This window comes from Dunckerocampus dactyliophorus, chromosome 18, assembly GCF_027744805.1.
Source record: "Dunckerocampus dactyliophorus isolate RoL2022-P2 chromosome 18, RoL_Ddac_1.1, whole genome shotgun sequence".
Classification (NCBI taxonomy): domain Eukaryota; kingdom Metazoa; phylum Chordata; class Actinopteri; order Syngnathiformes; family Syngnathidae; genus Dunckerocampus; species Dunckerocampus dactyliophorus.
In genome coordinates this window covers 1,529,227-1,549,504 of record NC_072836.1, presented here as the reverse complement: position 1 = coordinate 1,549,504, position 20,278 = coordinate 1,529,227, and the positions used below count along the sequence as shown (strand labels likewise).

At 41.9% G+C, this 20,278-nt stretch overlaps 1 protein-coding gene across 5 annotated transcripts in view; it reads right to left on the bottom strand.

Annotated features, from left to right (window-relative positions):
• Positions 1 to 1,043: 1,043 nt before the first annotated feature.
• The window catches only part of LOC129170645 (cAMP-dependent protein kinase type I-beta regulatory subunit), a 63,740-nt gene continuing 44,505 nt past the window's right edge, over positions 1,044 to 20,278 (bottom strand). For all 5 annotated transcript variants that reach the window (XM_054758379.1, XM_054758380.1, XM_054758383.1 and 2 more), the window contains 4 exons: positions 13,749 to 13,809; positions 11,554 to 11,675; positions 4,442 to 4,523; positions 1,044 to 3,315 (listed from right to left, as the gene is read on the bottom strand). In XM_054758379.1, coding sequence (XP_054614354.1) covers positions 3,143 to 3,315; positions 4,442 to 4,523; positions 11,554 to 11,675; positions 13,749 to 13,809 — 438 coding nt within the window. In that variant the 3' untranslated portion in view covers positions 1,044 to 3,142. The remainder of the gene's footprint in view (positions 3,316 to 4,441; positions 4,524 to 11,553; positions 11,676 to 13,748; positions 13,810 to 20,278) is intronic.

Sequence of the window (20,278 nt, the reverse complement as noted above, 5' to 3'; positions counted from 1 at the left end):
GGATGTGCACTGCGTTACCCAGAAGCCTCAGCGCTCGAGGGAAAACCGGAAGTTTACGCGCTGTTGAAGCTCTGAACGAGTGATGGTGACGTGCTAATAAAGCCAAGAGCTCATTGGTTTTAGTGTACACCGCTGTTCTAATGTGTTAAACAAGCAACAAACATGACATTAACTAACTCTTTAGATTGTAATTATGGTGGTTTCAGCGGAGCAGTGAGTATATATTTGTGCACTACTTACACACAAAGTATTGCAGATCTTCTCTGCAATACTTTGCCAGCTTTCTGTTTGTTTTATGACTGTGGCGGTGTTGCCTTTCCTTTTTATTTGCTCTTTTGCCTCCTTGAGGATTTCCTCTTCCGTCGGAGGAAAGTACGCCTCTCGGGTTGCCATGGTGAATTGGTGACTTTGTGCTCGATAGGCGGGGTCTATTTAAGGAAGCCGCGTCCGCGCACTGATCCAAGATTGGTTTCACCTGGCTTGATGCGTCCTGGCTTGGGTTTTGTGCAACCAATTAAGCCTCGCCGCTTTAGTTTTGGGTCGGTTGAGCTCAGCTCAGTTATTTACCCTGCCTGCTAACCGCCAAGACTGTAAACAATAGAAGAAACAGAAGAAGCTAACGTGTGAGGGAAATAAGAGGACAGGAGCAATATGTGCTAGCAAGAACACGGGAGAATACAAAAACAGCCAAACGTTGCCGGGACAAGGCAGAGGAGTGAAATACGCGTGAGTCACTTAACAATTTCTTGTGTCCAACCTAGTTGGTTGATCATTAAAATTCAAACGGAATTTGAAATTAGGGAGTGTTCAAACCAGAGAAATGTGAGAAAATGTTAATGCCTGCCTGAGAAAAGTGTCTAAAGTGTATAGTGAGGGCTTTTACAGCCTTAAAACAAAAAATATATAGTTGGCTACTTCGCCAATTTCACTTATTGCAGGCTATTTTGGGAACCTATAACCTGCAATAAACGAGGGAACACGCTGTTAAAGTAATATTATGAGAAACAAACAACACATCATGGAAAATTAGGTCACGGAAAAAGTTGTAATGTTACGAGAATAAAGTCACATTTATTGTGGAAATAAATGTATAATTACAAGAAGAACATGTACAAGAAGCGAAAGGTCAGAAGTCATGCAAATGAAAGACGCTGTAGAGGCTTCATCTTTATTATTTGCTGAAGATGCTTTGATTGCTGAAAGGAATCGCTACAGAAAACAAGTTTTCATTTCACATCATCGCATCAACTGCTGGGGTGAGACAGATCGTAGTACAGCAAAGAAAAGCATACACTTAAGATCTTTTTTGTACCTCCTTTATATACTCAGACGTGTTGAAAGAGCGGAATCAAACTGCGCAGCATTACTAGCAAAACACTGCAAAAGCTTTGGGCGAGCAAAGGAAGAACAAGCAACGAACGGCAAGGTAAGATGTGCATGTTGGAAAATCCTGAGACGTGTGCGTGTGTACGGTATGCTGGGGCCGGACTGAACGCTCCCACGCCGCCACCTCGACCACGAGAATACGTCCGCCACACATGGATCAAATCACACTTCAAGGAAAAGTGCAGTTTTTAGTTTATTTTTTTATTTTACCCATCATCTACAGTCCTGAAAAATCCATTTTTTATTTATTTTATTTTAGAAAAAAGTTGCAATTTTATGTGACTAAATGTGTGATATGTCATTTTAGTCGCAGTTGAAAGACTACAGTTGTAAAATTATACAAAACAAATGAAATGGTGATTTGTTTGGAAAATTAGGCTTCAGAAAGTTGTCATGTTACGAGAATAAAGCCAAAATATTATGGAAATAAAGTCATAATATTACAAAAAGCAAATTTACAAGAACAAAGTTGAAACAGTTGGACAATTACACAAAAACCCCCAAGCAGGAATGGAAATGGAACAGCTGGAATTTTACGAAGTGAAAATATTAAGAGAAATAAGTTGTATTCTAAGAAAAAAAAAGTTGCAGTTTTATGAGAATACATTTGTAATATTATGAGGATATATGTGAGACATGAGCACTCGTCTTTCTCTTTTTGTGTGTTCTAAAGATATAAAAACAGGTAAAAAAAAAAGGCAGCTAAGAATGCACATAATGGGACGCATCTATTCCACCTCCAAAAAGCACCAACAAGACTCCATTTCCATCACCAAGCTACAGCAACATTGTTACTATTGTTATCAACATTGTTACGCCCAAGAACTACGTTACGGGCGTAGTGACACCTCGCCACGCCACACCGGCTAGCTACTAGCTTCACCACACACTGGCTCACAGTGCCTCAGGCCACTAGCGAAAGGTAACGCTACATATTGGAGCTGCTGCCACTGCTGTGTTTTTGTTTTTTGAGTTTAGGTTTAGCGTTCCTTTCTATGTTGCTGTGGGAAATCAATGCACCCGGGAAGGAAGTTCCCAAAATAGCATGTTATCATGAACGTACCCGTTACTACATGCTAACAGCATGGATAGAAAACCACAAAACCTTGTTGGAGCTTTTTGGAGGTGTTTTCATAGGCGCAATAGGTGTGTCCCATTGCGTGCATTATGAGCTGCCTCTTTTTACCTGTTCTTATATCTTTAGAAAACGGAGAGGCGTGTGTTCATGTCTCACCTAAAAATTCTGGATGACGAACATTTTTTAAAAAGTGCACTTTTCCTTTAAACAGCAGTAGAAATCAACATAGTTGTCATACCTGCATGAATGTGTCGTGCAGGTCTGAAGCCAAATCATCACCCCCCCCCAAAAAAGGCTAACACAATGAGCAAGCAAAAGGAAAGGTGTACTCGCTTCCTCCTGCTGCACGTAAACATTTCTTCTTTTTCATAAATGCATGAAAAGTGCAAGAGGTTCTGTCAGTGGGGGAGGCATGCATCACACGCAGCCGGCACGCCGCGTACGAATGGTTAGCAAGACAGAATGGCGTCTAGCGTCTCCTTAAAGCTACGTGACAGCACGGGTGGAGTCAAAGTGCACGCCATCAAAGAAACAAGATGCAAAATCCAAGAAAAAGAAAAGGCAGGAAATGAGCACCCTGTCGTTGGAAATGTAAACCCCCCCCCCCCCCAAACGTGTTGTGTCGACCACCCCTGCTGGTGGAGCCCCCCCCATCCCTGGTGTGGCTTTTTGAACATGTCACACAGTGAGGGAGATGAAGCTGTTATATCTCTGGATGTTCCTCTTCAGGATCTCGGAGCAGGGCCCCAGCACGCGCTCAAAGCGGGGCCTGTCCAGCTTCACGCACTTGAGTGGACCGCGGGCGACCACGGTGGCGGCCCTGGGACGGTTCAGCAGCAGGGCGATTTCCCCTGGGGGGGTGGAAGACGGCCATTTCATTTTTTACCCATGAAAATGATCAGTTTGTCAGCGAATTCTTAATATTGATGAGCCTGACATGACAACAATTTAGATGCTTTAACGCTTGTTGACGTGATTAGCATGCTAAGCCAGGGGTGTCCAAAGTGCGGCACAAGGCTGTTTTTTTATTGGCCCACGGCACATTAAAAAAATTAATTTAAAAGTTATATTGGAGGAATAAAGTAAAAATATTATGAAAATAAAGTCATAATATTCCGAAAAGAAAATTGACGTAAATTATTTAAGAAAAAAGTTGAAATATTTGGATTTAAAAAAAAACTCATTAAGTACAAAAGACGTCGTTGTACGTTTTTATAATCTTGAACGCCCATCCCAACAACATATTTATGTCTTTTATGTTTTTTTTGCACAAGAGGCTAAAAGAGGTGATGAGGCCGTACCCCACTAAGGCTTTACAGCAATTTTAAGACATAAAAACGGCCACTAGGTGGCAGAAGTGCATTTGATATATCATGTGGAGCGCATGGAGGAGTGTAGCATGCAGAAGGTTACGGTGTGAAATTTTAAGGCATGCACACACACGCACGCGTGCACACTTCCTATGTTCTACTACTGATTACGAAAGAACGGAAAAAGGTAGCAACAGTCTTTGTTTTGGTAGGTTCCATGTTTATACTGTTTAGCAAGGATCACGATAGTCTGTGGGCCTTGAAGGATCAGTCCAAATGGTCTAGAATGGCGCCACTGAAGGGGTTGTCTTTTCAAAAATGGCTGGGATTGAATTAGTTTAAAAAAACAACAAAAATGAGGGGAAAAAAAGAGCAAAAAGCGAAGCTGATATTAATAAGCTTTTTCACCTACTGTATATGACGAAGATGGGATGCAGTTTATTTCCTGAAAGAAGATCACCTCTTATATCACCTCATCCACACATGTTGCTTTACAAAATAGAGTTGCTTCCTGTCATTTTTCACCCTGTGGCCCCTTGGACACCCCCGGTGTAACGTCTCAGATGTGTTGGGTTAAAAGACCGAATCTTCAGCTTGTTTGGAACATACTGAAAAGTCCCTGTGTGATTTGGTGATTTGGGCACGGAGCCGCAGCTGAAGCACTCACCAAAGTAGTCGGAGGGGCCGAGGCGTCCGACCTCCACATACTCTTCATTGTCGGACCTGCGCTGCAGAACAGAGGCTATTCCCTGGAGACAGGACAGACAAGGGGGAGAGTTGACAGAAAGAAAAGGAGGGGGGTGTGGACATAAAGAAAGGGGGGGTTAAGGAGGAGTTCCTCTGAATGGAGCTGAACATCATCAGGAGGATTAAGCTGAGGAGAAATTCCTTTGCTTCATAAGACACAGGTGCACAGGATTTGGGCCTCACTCTCTCTTTCTCTCTCTCTTTTTTTTTTTTGGGGGGGGGGGGGGGGGGGGAATGGACACCTGTTCCGTGGGAGGCGAATGTGGCCAAACACAAACTCACATATTCCATCAAGGATGAACGCTTGGATTTGCTCCATTCTCTGCAGAGTGTTCTAAACACAAACATCGACACCACTTAACCACTGAACAAATGACTCATGGTGTCTCCGTCCCATCGTTCCCATATCAACATTCACACACGCACACACACTACATGGAAACTACCAAAGCGTCCAAGACGAATGGCGGTCCAGTGTAATATCCCTGAGCGACCCCGCTTCCATAGACAAAGTGAGCAGGAGTCTCATTGAAAACATTGAGGGAAATCTGTTTTCCGTGGCCTTTGCCCAGAATGAGCGTCGTTGCAGCTGTTGTTTGGCATCACGCAAGCTTCTACCAAATGTACTAAGACAACGCTCAACAACACGCTCTCAGAAGCGTGACAGAACAGGCTTTTTGTCATACGTCCGTACTTCAGCGTCAAATGGCTGCCACTGAAATGTCAGAAAGAGAACCTTCACTCTCTTTAATCCTCCTCTTGGCTGCTGCTGCTGCTGACCAGGCTTGTGATGCCAAATATGAATATAATCAACCTTAATGAGGACCCAAAAAGTGCCAGCTCGGCAGCGCAAGCATATAACGGTGTACGTGTATCTCCATTAGGGGTGCACGATCATTATCAGGGACTGATGATGTCATACTGATAAACGTGATAACACTAAAAACAGCTCCGATCATTTTAAAAAACGCTCCAATTAGGAGAGACTAACCTGTACTGTGCGGGTGAGCAAATCAAGCGCTCCTTTTCTCTCCTGCCTGTGACATTAACGGCCTGTCGTAACTTCCTCTGAGCTAGCAAACGTCCACTTTAAGAAGAAGGACGTTGTACCAAATGCTTCGCGATGAGAGGAAAAACTCCCATCGAGCACACAAAAAATCTTATCAGCCACGTGAAACGCCAGCGCTGGTTTGCCAGAGACCTTCGTGGCGTCACACCGGCTGTTCAGAGTGTGTGCCCCAATACAAAGCATCCACATATTGGTGACTCAGTCTAGGGTTGGTACACTACAGTATAGGCAGATTCTGGCCAGGGATTCCTTCAATCATCTTTATTATGCGTGTGTTTGTGTTTGTGTGTGTGGTCCATTTGTTCATAGAACTCAGAACACAGAACGATGAACAGCTCTGCATCTGTCTCCTTCCTTTCTCCTTTCAAGCACTGCATACACTGATGATGCATTCAAGTGCACTGCGTTTTGTTAAAGTACTATCAATTTACTTTTTTGTTTTTGTTTCCTGCAAATTACACTGAAATTATTCTGTATAAAAATGTGTTTTTGTGTAAATATTAAGGGGTGTTTTGGAACAAATGAATTGGATTTACATTACTGAGGGTTTTCATCAGAGCTTTTGGAAAGGATTCATGATTAGAAGCGAGGTTCCACTGAAGTGGAAATAATTAAAATGGTGGTTATCATCTCACATCGAATGACGTAGTAGAAGTGTATTTTTGAAAACATTTTCCAGCTTCAAATGACAGAAAACAAGTCTTAATGTGACACGAATAAAGTCATAATATTACAAGAAAAATATGAGGATAAAAGTAAAACATTGTGAGAAAAAAACTGAATAATTCCAGGAAATTGTTTTTTCTTCTTATTACAAAATATTTGTTGTCTTTCCAGTGTGTGTGCTTTGTTCCCGTGCATTTTTTTGAATGTCTCGTGTGCTACATGATACATACACGAAGTATGGAATAAGGTTCCACATTCAATCCCAATGCAGGCTCTGAAGCCCCTCCTCTTCGCTCCACCAACATTAGTGGCAATCAGTGGTAAGATAGAAGCAACATTTCCTTTGATCCTGAACGTATCCCGAAGGAATCAAAGTCAAATATGCGAGAGAAAAGACGTAAATGATTTGAATACGCAAAATACAAGAATAACCACCTCAGCCTCAGGTTCAACTTCACGCTTTCATGAGGTCAGCTTCCAATCTAATGGACAAACATCTCATGCTCGCCCTTTGACCCTGCAAAAAAGTAATCCCACTGAGGGGCTGTGAAGGGTCCTTGTGGGTTATTGATGTTTTCCTGCTATGACTGCAATCTACAGTGTTTGCTGCTATGCAACTCAGCCAATGGAGATGTTTTTCTATTCACACAGGATCCATGCAGCTATTGTAGGCTACGTAGAAGCGTGCACTTCAAGGGCAAAGGTTAATATTAGCATGTCATCAAATCATTATCATGGTTAGGCTGTCACACGAGTATTTATTTGATAACTTAATGTACAAAACGTACGTAAGCATGAGTTTAATGTTGCTCTTGTGGCACAAGCGCGACAACAGATCTAGATAATCTACATCTACATCATCCCTACAGCGATGCCCCTCTCCACTGGGAATAACAACCCCGCTCTGCACGGCTACACCAACGCTTTTAGTGTTGACAGTCTGCTCGGAGGTTTATTTAAAGTCATAAACTTCAACCAATTTATTTTGTGTAAACCCTGCGGCTAAAAACACGCACGCACGCACGCACCAAGGCTTGTTAAGAACCTCAGGCGCAAATGAAGAAGCGTGCGCACCTTCGTCGTGTGCGCCACAGTTTACAACATTCCGTTCACGTCTTCATCTTTACATCCTCTCTAGCCTGCCTGCACGTCAACAAGAAGGAACACATTCCCTGTTCTGTTAGATCTTCTCTAGGGACATACGGTACTTTTTCACATATGCTAGATGTGTATGCCGTTTCTAGTATTAGGGCAACATTGAAAAAAATCTGACATTTTGAGAATAAAGTTGTACATTTATGAGAAAAAAAGGCGTAATATGACCTTTGGCCTTGGGCAAAGGTCATATTACGCCTTTTTACCTAAGTCCCCGCTTGTCATAGCTGTTTCAGGCAATGCCTGTTACGACTGAGTATGAAAATAATCTGAGATTTTGAGAATACAGTCAAACCTGTTTTAGCGGCCACCTTTATAGAACGGCCATCTGCCTATAGCAGCCACTGAAAAATCCCCCGCAGCAAATTTACATGTTATAGACCCTGTGTATAGCAGTCACCTGTCCAACGTGGCCAGCGGCCACCCATTTTGTCTCCCTTGGTCAATGTCTGACCGCATATACCGGCCAAATTACCAACTCAAGTAGAAGCTTCATGCACGAAAAAGTTTGGTTTTTCAATCAATGAAGGCGTCGTGTGTAGACTTTAATTACTGAGTCCTAGCTCAGTCACAATCATTCACAAGATCCACACAAACTGTCAGTTGTTCCACATAAAAAAGACGTCTTCTTTTGAGCTTGCTATTTCCTGGTCAAACATGTAACTTTAAGAGCATTTGCACCAAAACATTACCGCAAATTAGGCTGGGAACAGGATGTGCTCTCAGCGACGCTACAATTAAAAAAAAACATACGCTAGCATGCATGCGACAGCGGGAGCAAAACTGAGTTCGGTTGTACTTAATTGAAGTATTTTAGAATGTACTCACGTTATTTTTCATCAATCCTCATCCACAAATCCATCAAAGTCCTCATCTTCTGTATTCGACACAAACAAAGCCGTCTTCTTTTCCGTTCGCTACTAGTCTGTTAACTTGTCAGTGTTATTCAGCTCCGAAGCACAGAAGGAAACTTCTCCTGTTGCTTCTGCCAACTTGATTTATTGAACGTGGCCACCAGAACACACACACATCTCTCAGCATCGTCTCTCCTTCCTGCTTGCCCACAAGGCAAAGGTTAAACAAGCCCCACTACATAGCTGTCCAGCCAATGCCTGTAAGAAATGACACCGTTTATTTCCTGGTGTGCACTGGTCAATACTGTAATGCCGCTTGTTGTGGGGAAGGAGAGACTCACGTCGCCGATGCACTTTAATGGCTTTATTAACAGCGGAGAACACTGCAGGACTTTACATCCACGCCAACATAAACACACTTCCCAACTCTCTCCAAACTCACAGCTAGCACTGAGCCTAGCTCTCCTGCTCGGGACGCCCACCGTCACTTCCCGTCACTTCCTGATGAACTAAAGCTGTAATGACACTCTGCCGTATAAAAAGTAAAATATTAAAAACAAGCGTAAGACATTACTAGCACAGCTTTGTTCTGTGGGTCGCGGATAATAACAAGGCTAATAGTGCTGTACAACTTTTATCCGCAGTCCCACAGTGCCCTCTACTGGTCAACATTATTATTATTATTTTTTTCCCCTTTTTTTTCCTTTACTGGACGCCAACCTGTCTAGAGGCCACCTGTCTATAGCGGCCACTTTTGCAGACTCCCTCTAGTGGCTGCTATAGACAAGTTTGACTGTAGTCGTAAATGTACGAGAAAAAACTTGTAATATTACGAGAATAAAGTCCAAAACTGGTAACTTGATGCAGCAGGCATTGCCTGAGACGCCTATGAACAGGGGGGACTCATGTGACCTTTGGTCTTGGACATGTGGAGGGGGCGGGGTAAAGAAGGCGTAAGTGAGACGGGCTAGCCATGCTAATCTAAATGCTCAACTGCTGTGTTTTGCTGCCACGTTATAAATAAAAGCTTGCCAAAGGCAAGCTCTTCTTGACGAGCTATGCTGTATTTTCCCTCTGACACGTATGACATTTATTTATTTATTTATTATTATTGTGACTTTATTTTGGTAAATTTGACTTGTTCTCATATTACAACTTCATTCTCATACATTTACAATTTTCTCATAAATTTCCGACTTTATTCTCGAAATTGAAAGAAAAGATTTTTTTTTTAAATGTGGCCCTAATACACTTCAGTAGCATAGAGTTGAAATATTATGAGAAACAAACAAAACTAAATAAAGTTGTAAATTTTGAAGGATTAGGATTTTGGATTACGTTGGGCAAAAAGTTATAGTGAAAAAATACCACCTCTCCATCTACACATCCCTCTCTGCCGTCTGTGACTCATCCCGCTCTCTCTCTTTCTCGTCTCCATCCCAGGAGGCAGCGGAGTCTCCTGACCCCATGTGAAAGCCAGCAACGCACATTCCACCACAGTCCGTCCGGCTCTGGGAAAGTTGGGCCCCGCTGCGTGAAGGACGAGGGGGTAAGAGACGGAGAAAAGCTGAGAGCTTAGATGGGGAAAATGCAGGCAGGACAGGAGGAAGGGATCAAACACGGAGAACCACTGTCCATGTCTAATGAGCTAAAAATGGAAGGAAATGGCTGACAAGTCATGTGACTGGATGCGCCACAATCACAATCACATGGACAGCAGAAGCTCTGAAGTCGTGCAATTCAGATTTCCTCCAAAGCCACACAAAATGTTGCGGGTGACGCTGGCATACGCATTTCTTTTTATTACAGATTGGATTTTGGAAAAAAAATGTTTTAAGACATGCATCTTTTTTGGATCATATTTTCATGATCAGTCTATTTTGAACTCACAATATATTGATCATCATATTTCTTGATGTTTTTTGATGCACTAAGTTAAAACTAGATGAAGCCATTTCAGTAGAAATTGCATGTGAATGCTGAAGCGGAACCGATCCTAGAAATGTCATATTCTAAAAACTATTCAGAGGACGGAACCAGCAACCATTAGGCTGGAAAACAACCAGCCAACTCCCTGAGCCATGTTACAGTAATGGACGGGGTGGCTGACTTGATGCAGTGTTAAGGTAATGTCATGTGACCACAATACAACAAATCACTTGTATTTCAATATGTTTTGACTAATCATAGATCATAGTCTACCAGGATCAATTTCTGAAAAACTGCGATATAGCGAGGGAGCGATAATGGAACTGCGATATAGCGAGGGATGATATTCCAAAACAGAATGCTGTATTTTTGCCAGCTCAGATTTCACAAAAAGCTTCTAAAATATATTTTAAAGAGCACCGGTGACAATGAACTGCATTATTTCTATTTCCATTCTTTTCTACAGCAAAGAGTATTCAGCAGATGGATCTTAGAGGTTCTCCTGTGCAGAACTTGGAGGACAAACTGGAATATTCCACCTGCCTGTTCTTCCTGTGCTGCCATTCCATACTATGATCCCTCAGATTCCTTGGCATGTTTGCCTTTCTCTTCTGATGACTCATGCATTGCTAACTGTTATATCAGCGCCCAAAACCCCAAATGGATTCACGGGTGCGTACACATAATGGGATTTCTCCAAACTTGGTGAGTTAATATGATGTGAACATACGGTATGTGGAGCGGTCTGTAAATATTTGTGCAGGGATATCGTTTTGTAATGACTCTAAACGGCAGCTGAGCGGAGGGTCGGGGGAGGAGGTGGCGAGTGAAGAAAGAAGAAGGGGGGACAAGTACTGTAAGGGACGCATCACTCAGCACTTTTGATAAATCCTTCTGTGGCTTAGCTGCACCTCACCGCTCCCATGGACAACCGAGCACTCACAAAGGCGACCGAGGGGCGCAGAATGAGAGGCAAAGAAGTAATCACAATGTGAGAAAGACGCACAGACTGGCCACCGAGTAGACTAAAGAAAACCACTAGGTTGCATCCAGCACTGGACCCTCTTGACTTGGGTATTGTGGGTATGGAGTTAATCAAAAGTGTGTTAAGATGACAGGCAGGGGGGTCTATTATGGAGCTGCATCAGGGGCCCCGGCTCAACAGGGTGTCCTGCATGGAGCGAGGGTTGGAGGGGAGGGGGTGAGCTACTCCTCACACAACCATCACGGTTGTGGGTCTGCAGTGTGTGCTGCTGGAACTAAACTGCCAGACAAGAGACGAGCCCACCAACTTCCTGGAATGACCACCATGAAGTCCAGTGTACAATCGACAGGAAATGCGACCGCACGGCGCCTTACCTCTGTGATGATGAAGAAGTCATCACCAGGTTCCCCTTGGACCACGATCTTCTCTCCGTCTTCAAACTGGACGGGTTCCAAAGCATCAGCAACGGTCAGACGCTCCCATTTATCCAAAGACTCTGTGAATGGCACACATACACACATGCACACACACACACACACACAGTGGATTTTAACAATGATGTGCACAGACACACAGTGGTGAGGAATTAATTATAAAATAGTGTTGACCTGAAATAATCTTATTGACTTAATCGAGGGAAAGGCTTCTTGAGACGTCATCTGTACTTCTGTGAAGAAGGTGTCAGACGTTTCGCTCCTCAAGACAACCCCTCTATTTCAATTACATTCTTGGATAAATTCATCTTTTTTTTTATCATCTTTTCAATATCTTTGGGGAAAAACCCTCTTCTCCTCAACTCACTTCTCAGCAGTTGATGAGTGGATCAGCTTAATTGACCACCTTTATCTTCAAATTAGTGTCATAACTTTTTTCCAGCGGTGTCTCTTGTGTCAACAGGGCAGTGATGTGTGTGTGTGTGTGTGTGTATGTGTAGTTTGTTTTGTTTGTTTTTTTAAGTTTTTGACTTCTTAAATTTAGAGTAAATAAATTCTAGGCTAACTGGTTAGCTTGCTGGGTAGCGGCCGTCTCGAGTCCCTGCAGCATAAGAGTTGAGCAATGTAGTGTAATGAATGTGTACCAATGAACCGTTCTAAACGCGGGACCACTGTAATGTATCCTTGACAGATGTGAAATTGTGTCAAAATACATTTTAGTGCCAAATAGAATGTTTTGCTCTTATGGTGCTTGCTTTGCTGCAGTGATGCCCGTGTTGCTGCAAAGCACTCACACCATTTCCTACTAAACAAGCGCCAGTGGAAACGGCTGCCTTTCCACATTTCCATGCACAAAGCCAGTGGTTAGCAGGGTATAATTCCTGAGGATGTGTGCTTGCACCCATAAAACCAAAAAACACAAGCGCTTGCACGTCCTCGGTGGTTAGAATGTTCTGACTGGAGAAGATTTCAAAGATGAGCTCTTCTGTCTTCCACAGTGCAAAAGATTACTGTTGCCTAACCTCAACGCTTTATGCGTGGAATGTGCCGTGAAAAGACTCACAAGCTTTAGGTCCAACTTAAAGGTGTAAAAGCTTTTGTCTCGCACTCTTGTCCTCCCCGATGTGCATGGTAATTGACACCCCCCCCCGCCTGTGTGTTTATCTGTGTGCATGTGTAAATTGTGTATGTGCCGGATTAACTGAGGTGAAGTCCAGTGGGGTTACAGGTGTCCAGTGTCCCCCTGGAGTGGGGCCGTGGCGTCTGCCGGCCCCCAGATGGCTGTTTTGTGTCTGGCGAGCGGCAACAGCGGGTCCCGTGTAGGTGATCCCTAACAGCCCCGCAGGTAACACGATACACAAATGTGATGGCTAAAGAACCGACATTTCACGCTTGGCGGAGCCTGCGCCTACATGCTACGCGCTCAGGGAATTGCCTGTTGGGACGTCGGCAGCTTTGTGCGTGTGTGTTTGTGTGTGACCGAGCACATGTTGTCCCCCCCCCGCACCCCCGACCCTGCCTTCCAAAACCACTTCACTCGGCGACATCAAGGGCTTGTACCCAATTTCGTGCCTATCTGAAAAATCAAAGACAAACAACACCCCCAAAGCGACAGAAAGGGGAATGAAGAGGGGGCAAAGGACTTTTTGGCAAACAGGAGACGGGCGATTGAATGCAGGCCTGGACAGGCTGTGGAAGAAAGGAGGTGAATGAAAGGGAGCGGGATCTTGCAGACCTTCTCGAGGTGAATGGAGTGTATGTGTTTACTCAGCCAGCTAATAACTCTGTACAGGGGCCACGGCCTCCGTCTATACACCACGCAGATGATCAGGTGGAGAGGGGATGAGATGTCGCTTCCAATTGCGTTTGCAAAGTCTGAATGCATCTCATTTAGCCCGGATTCCAATTGAAAAGCAGCAGGCTTAGCGTAATTCCCTATTTATTCTTGTGCACTTTGGGGTATGAACAGCGTGTGTGACAACATGCGCCCGTGTTTATACATTATGGGCGAGCGGATTTCATTGCCTGCCCTCTGGACTCATTCATGTTGCGCTTCACTAAAACACCTACGCATTCCACAGCTTCATGATACACGGCACACGTACGGCGCTTACATGCGCATGGCGTACACTTACCAAGGATGGACACCTTGCTGAGGAACTCTTCGTACATCTTCCTCTTCCTCAGAGTGCTGCCCTGGAGACCAAACAAGGCAGACAAGTCCTTCAAAATCATCTACTGACATCAGGGGTGTCCAAAGTGTGGCCTGTGCCTGTTTTTTTTTTTTATTCTAAAATATCATTTAACAGGAAATGGCAAAAAAAAAAAAAATCAGCAGAAAAAAAATTACAAGGAGAAAGTTGAAATAGTTGGACAATTTAATAACACCCCCCCCCCCCAAAAAAACAGCTGGAAATTTTCAAGAATTAAGTCAAAATATCCAGAGAACAAGAAAAAAGTCACAATTTTACAAGAAAAAAAAATCATAATATTGCAACAATGAATGAATGATTAATCAATTATCCAATTAATCAACAACTATTTTGGCATGCGATTGTTTTTTGATGTATATATCCTCCGATTTCAGCCTTTCAAATGGAATTTTTTAAAACATTTTTAACATTTTTTTAAGTAAATTTCCTAAAAGTAAAGTCGTATTCTACCAAGACAAAAAAGTTGCGATTTTACAAGAATAAACTCATAATATGAGGAAAAATAATGTAATTTTAGTAGCACAGAGTTGAAATATTGAATAAAGATCTTTTTTTTAAAGTCATAATATGAGAAATGAACAAAACAAAATAAAGTTGACATTTCTGGAAAATTAGGTTGCAGAAAAAGTTCTAATATTCTGGAAATAAAGTCATAATATTATGAGAAGAAAATGTACAGATTATTTAAGAAGAAAGCTGAAACATTTTGAAAATGTAAGAACAGAAAAAATGGAGGAAGAGTGAAGTAGATACTATTATGCTTTTTCATATCCAGTGTATCACAAAGCTGAGATGCAGTTTTTCTTGAACTATCAAAGTTTTCAAAATATCCAACCCATGTTAAATACAACCCATGTCTGACTTGAGTTTTTAAAATTTGAAATAAAATTAAGCAATACAGTCATCCCTCATTTATTCCAGTTAACTGCTTCCAAACAACCGTCATAAATGAATTTCCAAGTAGGATTCCTTATTTATAAACAAAATACCTTTGTAGTTAGAATATTAAAAACCTGTTAACAACCTCCTGAGTATGGGGTTTACATGAAATAACACCCCTATAGTCACCTTTACACTCTTATTACCCAATATAGTAGACATAATAAGAGAAAATAAGACATATGAGATATAAATAAGAAATGTGTTCCGGTGCTAGGGGAGCTGGGTGGGGAGCAGACAGGAAGTGACGTCAGTGGTTCAGAGTTGCGTTTTAGCTTGCTGTGGGTTACAAACGGGAAGGTTACAGTAACATTACTGACACCTAGTGACCAGTGTGGAATACGACATAACACAATGTCTTACAATGCGTCTTCTGAATGCCTTACATTTGTATTTGATTTCATTAAGCTATTTTTATGCTTTAGAATGCTTATCCTTTGCATATTTTTCGACAAAGAGTCCATATTGGACCACAAAACAGCATGATTAATAAACTTTTTTTAAAAACAGTGATAGAGTGACAAGGGATTATCATACCAAACAAAAGCGGGTTTATTTAATCCAAGCTAAATTTAGAGGTAATTCTCAATAACAGGGAGTGATCCTTTCATTCATCATGGAAAATGTACCCCCCCACGCACACATCCCATAAAATATGACGCTAAAGATTGCTTTATCTTTGATTTTGTGTTGCTTGCCATTAAGTTTTACTATGTATGGCCCCGGTTTTTTGTCTCATGAGGATTTTTCAGGGATTACAACACAATCAGAAAGTGTAAATGACACCAAAGTATGGAGAAAGATAATCACAAAATCATCTCTAACTTCAAAGTGCAGGTGCTTTTGATCTGAGTTCATTTTGTGTGTGATCATGTGTGTGTGTGGCCCTTCCCACCCACCAGCCAGGGGATTCCCCCCCACTGACACGTACATCAGGTTCTTCCTGACAAGTCCAAACCCAAAAAGATCCTCCAACTTGCTTCCCTCACGTCAATCACAGAACCACCAGTTGGAACATCAAAGCAAGAAGACAATGAGGCTTGTCGGTCTTTGCATGAATGAAAATCATCCTGTATCAGTATCAGTCGTCCCTCGCTGGATTGCGGTTTGAATATCACTCCCTCACGATTTTGCGTTTTAAAAAAAAAAATAATGAATAAATGATGGCTGTTTCGTGGTTGACTATGGCCTATTATCACTCAAAAATACTGAATGAGAAGTGTTCTGTCCTTTATTTTGTAAAGCACACCTTCATTCATGCCTTTATTTTGAAGTGCACTTTGACAGGAAGGAGCCTGGCAGCCATGTTTGAATAGGTCACATTTGTGTTGAACGCTGCACATTTCCAGCTGTTTGTGTTGTTTGCACCTTCAGAAGCATCGCCTGGAAGTATTTTAGTAGAAATGAGGTAGGTTCCATTGTGCCACATTCAGCCGTTGTCAAGGTTGTAAGTTGTTTCATGCTGGGCGATTATACGGAGCTTGCCAACTGTTTCATGTTGTATTTAATTCGCATACAACAATGCTTATCACCAGGCACCATTTTTGATGTTTATTTGTTTATTTGTTGTAGTTTATTCCAATTGGTACCGGATAGGACAGTGCTGCTCAACAAAGCACTTGGAGCAGCAATATCATGACATGAATCATTTTTGGTTTATGTCAAATTTGTGCAAAAACTTTGAGTCTGTTTGCGTAGATTTCCCGGTTGCGTGTGTCCAACTGTCGTCGTATCACAGAACGTCCCTGTTGGCAGTGTGTTTGCATAGAAACCGAAACAGGAAGTCATTGTCCCTCAGCTCTGTTGCCCGTCTATGACGTCATCATTGTTGACTCTGTCGTTTGTTGCTAACTAACACACTCTGCTTTTCTTATTGATCACGGCTGCTAAATAAGCCACAATGGAGCCACAGAAAGCGGCAAGTGGCAGCATTTTGATAAAAAAATGTAAAAAAATATGGGATAGAGTGCGATTCAGTTTGAGTCAGACCTTTTGGACGCTAACCAAGGTTCCACTGCATGTATTGTCATTTCAAATATTGCTTAGAGATGCCAACAAAACTACCAAATGTCAATTCTAAAACATCAAATATAAGCTCCTAAAATTGCCTTTTATTCTTTTAGTTCCCCGCCTTGGTGTCTACCTTTTCCTCTTTGAGGCGGCGTTGTCAAAGAGTTGAGGTGTTTTTATCTCCCATCCAGTTTGGCAAGCAACCTTCCGCCATCGCTGTCCATCATTGTCTTGTTGACAGGTTGTCAGCTGTTTGTACGCAGGTGTGGATATCAAGATGACTAAAGAGTAAAGTGGATGTTGTACTGCAAGTGAACAGCAGCCACACAATGGAGCGGGTGCATCAGCATTACTTTGTGGCTTTATCGCTAACTCTGATGTGATGGGCATGGAAGAATGGAAACATGAGCACTAATAACCGAGACATATTTTGCCCGTTTTTGTGCAAATTTCAATAAAATGTTTCCGTCAAAATACCTGAAGGATCAAGGATTATAGATTATAGTTCAGAGCTGCCCGTTTTCTTGTCCCAAGCAAACACTGCAGAAACTAAATTTCAAGAAAGTAAAAAAGTCCCATTTTAAGCAACCATTTCTTATTTTTTTCCTAAAAAGAAAAAATATTTTGTTTAGCAATTTTCACTTTTTAATAATAATATTTTTAATAAGAAGAAGAATCTATTAGGAAAGTATAGCTAGCCATTTCTTATGAAGATATTTTTTTGCCAGAAATTAGTTATTTTCCTAATAACAAGCTAAAAACTTAATTTTGATTATTCTTCAGCAACAGGTGAATATATTAATATTAATATGATATTCTATTATAATATATGAATATATATTTGCCTTAAATTAAGAGCAAAAACTGCTTGTCTAACTTTCCAAATTTAAAAACGGACTCACACACAAGTAACCAGCATAACTAACATGCCGAGTGGCTGAGTGGTTAGTATGTTCGCCCCACAATCAGGCATGAGAGTTTCATTGGAGACTCTAGAAATCGTAAGAAAATAGAATAGTACTCCTATATTTAGAATATGACTTGACTTAAATTGAGCTAAGTGACTAAGGACAACTTGCTTATTTCAGGACTCATTATATTCTTAAAAGTCACAAGAAAAATATTCTAGTTTTAAGAATTCTAGCCAAGCAACTTTTGCTTACCCCACTGGCAGAATTTTTTGCTTGAAATAAGAAAAGTTGTCATTTTAATATCATTTGGGCTTCTTCCAAGTATGGCTGTTTTTGCAGGGAATGAGCCACTGTGCACCCTGCAAGTGTCGTGCTGCACCAATACAAGTACAGCTTTAACATGAAAACTCCCCAACATGGTGGCTCTGAGTCATGGGCTGAGTGCCTCGGTGTGAAGGCGGTATTATTGCTGCGTAACAGTAGGGTTTGCTGACAGTTTTCGATAATTATCAGACCAATGTGAGGGAATTATGACGTCATACCGATAAATTGTATTGTATTGTATTGTATTGTACTTTATTTATCCCACAGCAGGGAAATTCACTTGTTACAGCAGCAAGCAAGATACGCAAGTAAAGAATGCATAGTGACTACAGCATGGTTCAAGTGGTGCAGGTGTTGTAGAGCCTGACAGCGGTCGGTATGAAGGACCTGCGGAACCTCTCCTCCTTACACCGTGGGTGTAACAGTCTGCTGCTGAAGGAGCTGCTAAGGGAACCCACAGTGTCATGTAGCGGGTGAGAGGTGTTGTCCATGATGGATGTCAGCTTAGCCAACATCCTTCTCTCCCCCACTTCCTCCACTGAGTCCAGAGGACCGTCCAGTCCGATAACAATAGCTCCAATCTTTTCAAAAAACGCTCCAAAGGAAAACCGAAAATGGAAAATATGAAGCACAGTTCTTTACGAGCCATGTGAAATATGATATTTGGTTTTTGTGTGGGAGGGGGCTGTTATTGGCATGAGGCACTGTAATAATGTCGCACTCTTACGGTGAGTGCCAAGCAGTGTTTCAGGTCTGACCTTTAATTGCTGTCATTAAACCAACGCGATCCCACACATAACAAGCATTGAGTTCCGTCGCTGAGACGCTGGCAGAATACCAAAAAAGTGCTTTACAAACAAACCAGAGCAATAATTAACTACAGATTTACATCGTGGAATTTCGCTCTTGGCCTGCCAATCCTGCCGCAGCTGCTGGAGGAGACGAAGGAATGAGAGAGAGAATAGGTTACCCGGGCGAGGGTGCCTTTCTTTTAGCTATGTGCTTAACTTAAGAGGTGATGTGAGGGCAGGGCGGGCCCATGCCAACTACAAGAAAGGAGGATAAACCATTTGAAACCACACATTTGCAGCGCTGGCAAAGACTCGTGTTTCAAAGGTTAATTGGAGGCTGCGGAATTTATTTGGAGACGTGTGTCTGCGGAAGTCATTATAACATCAACAAAACCGTGTGTGCAAGTGGCAGGACTGACAACCATTCATTTCTAGTTGAAACGCATTTATGTACACATTTCCACTACAACTCTCTTGCTCGCTCTCTCATCCCCCAGCCCACTTCACATGATGAAAATAACTTGCCAATTAATCATTTGCATCGTTAAGTTGAAGAAGAATTCAACCAATGTTAGAGAGAATTTTACTTGAAGTAACAAGCCCCGGTTAGTGTATCTTTCCATTTACGTAAAACTAAAATTTGCACAAAAATGTTAATAATAATAATAATAATAATAATTGGTTCCGTGAAATTCCACAATATAGGATTCAATATTAATAAATGGAATATTTTCGCATTTAGAGCATAGAAAACCTGTTTGACTTTTTAAATATTGTTTTTAACATTAGAGCCCTGTAGACATGAAATAACACCCCATAGTCAACATTACACTCCTACTATTCATTGTTTACACCACATTGCAAGCTTGCGATACAAGTTGTAAACAATGAATAATAGGAATATAAAAGTGACTTTAGGGGTGTTATTTCATGTCTAGAGGGCTCTAATAATGTTAAAAACCATATTTGGAAAGTTATAAGCAGGTTTTCTATGCTGTAACTATGAAAAATTCAATTTATTAACATTGAATCCTATATCGAGGAAATTCACTTATCGTGGTCGGGTCTGGAACCAATTAACGGCTATAAATGAGGGACGACTGTAATTGGATTTGCATTATTTATTATATTATTATTCTGTTCGAGTAGGTTTGGGTTTGACCTTTGTACCTTCTGGAATGGCTTCATGACGCTAACCGAGGTTCCACTGCACACAAAAATGGAGACCGTCTAGTGCAGTGGTCTCAAACTCACAGCCCCCTAGTCATTTGCGGCCCACCAAATTGTATCTTGCGGGCCCGCAACTGGACATCAAAGAGTAGTGTAACTGCAGCCTGCAACATCTGGGCAACCTCAGTGTTACTTCCATACTTACAGGGGCAAGTAAACACCAACACTGAACTAACAGTGGTGTTATCATATGGACCCTTTAGCGTTATTGTGAGCCATGTATTGTGAATTGTATCGTATCGTGAGG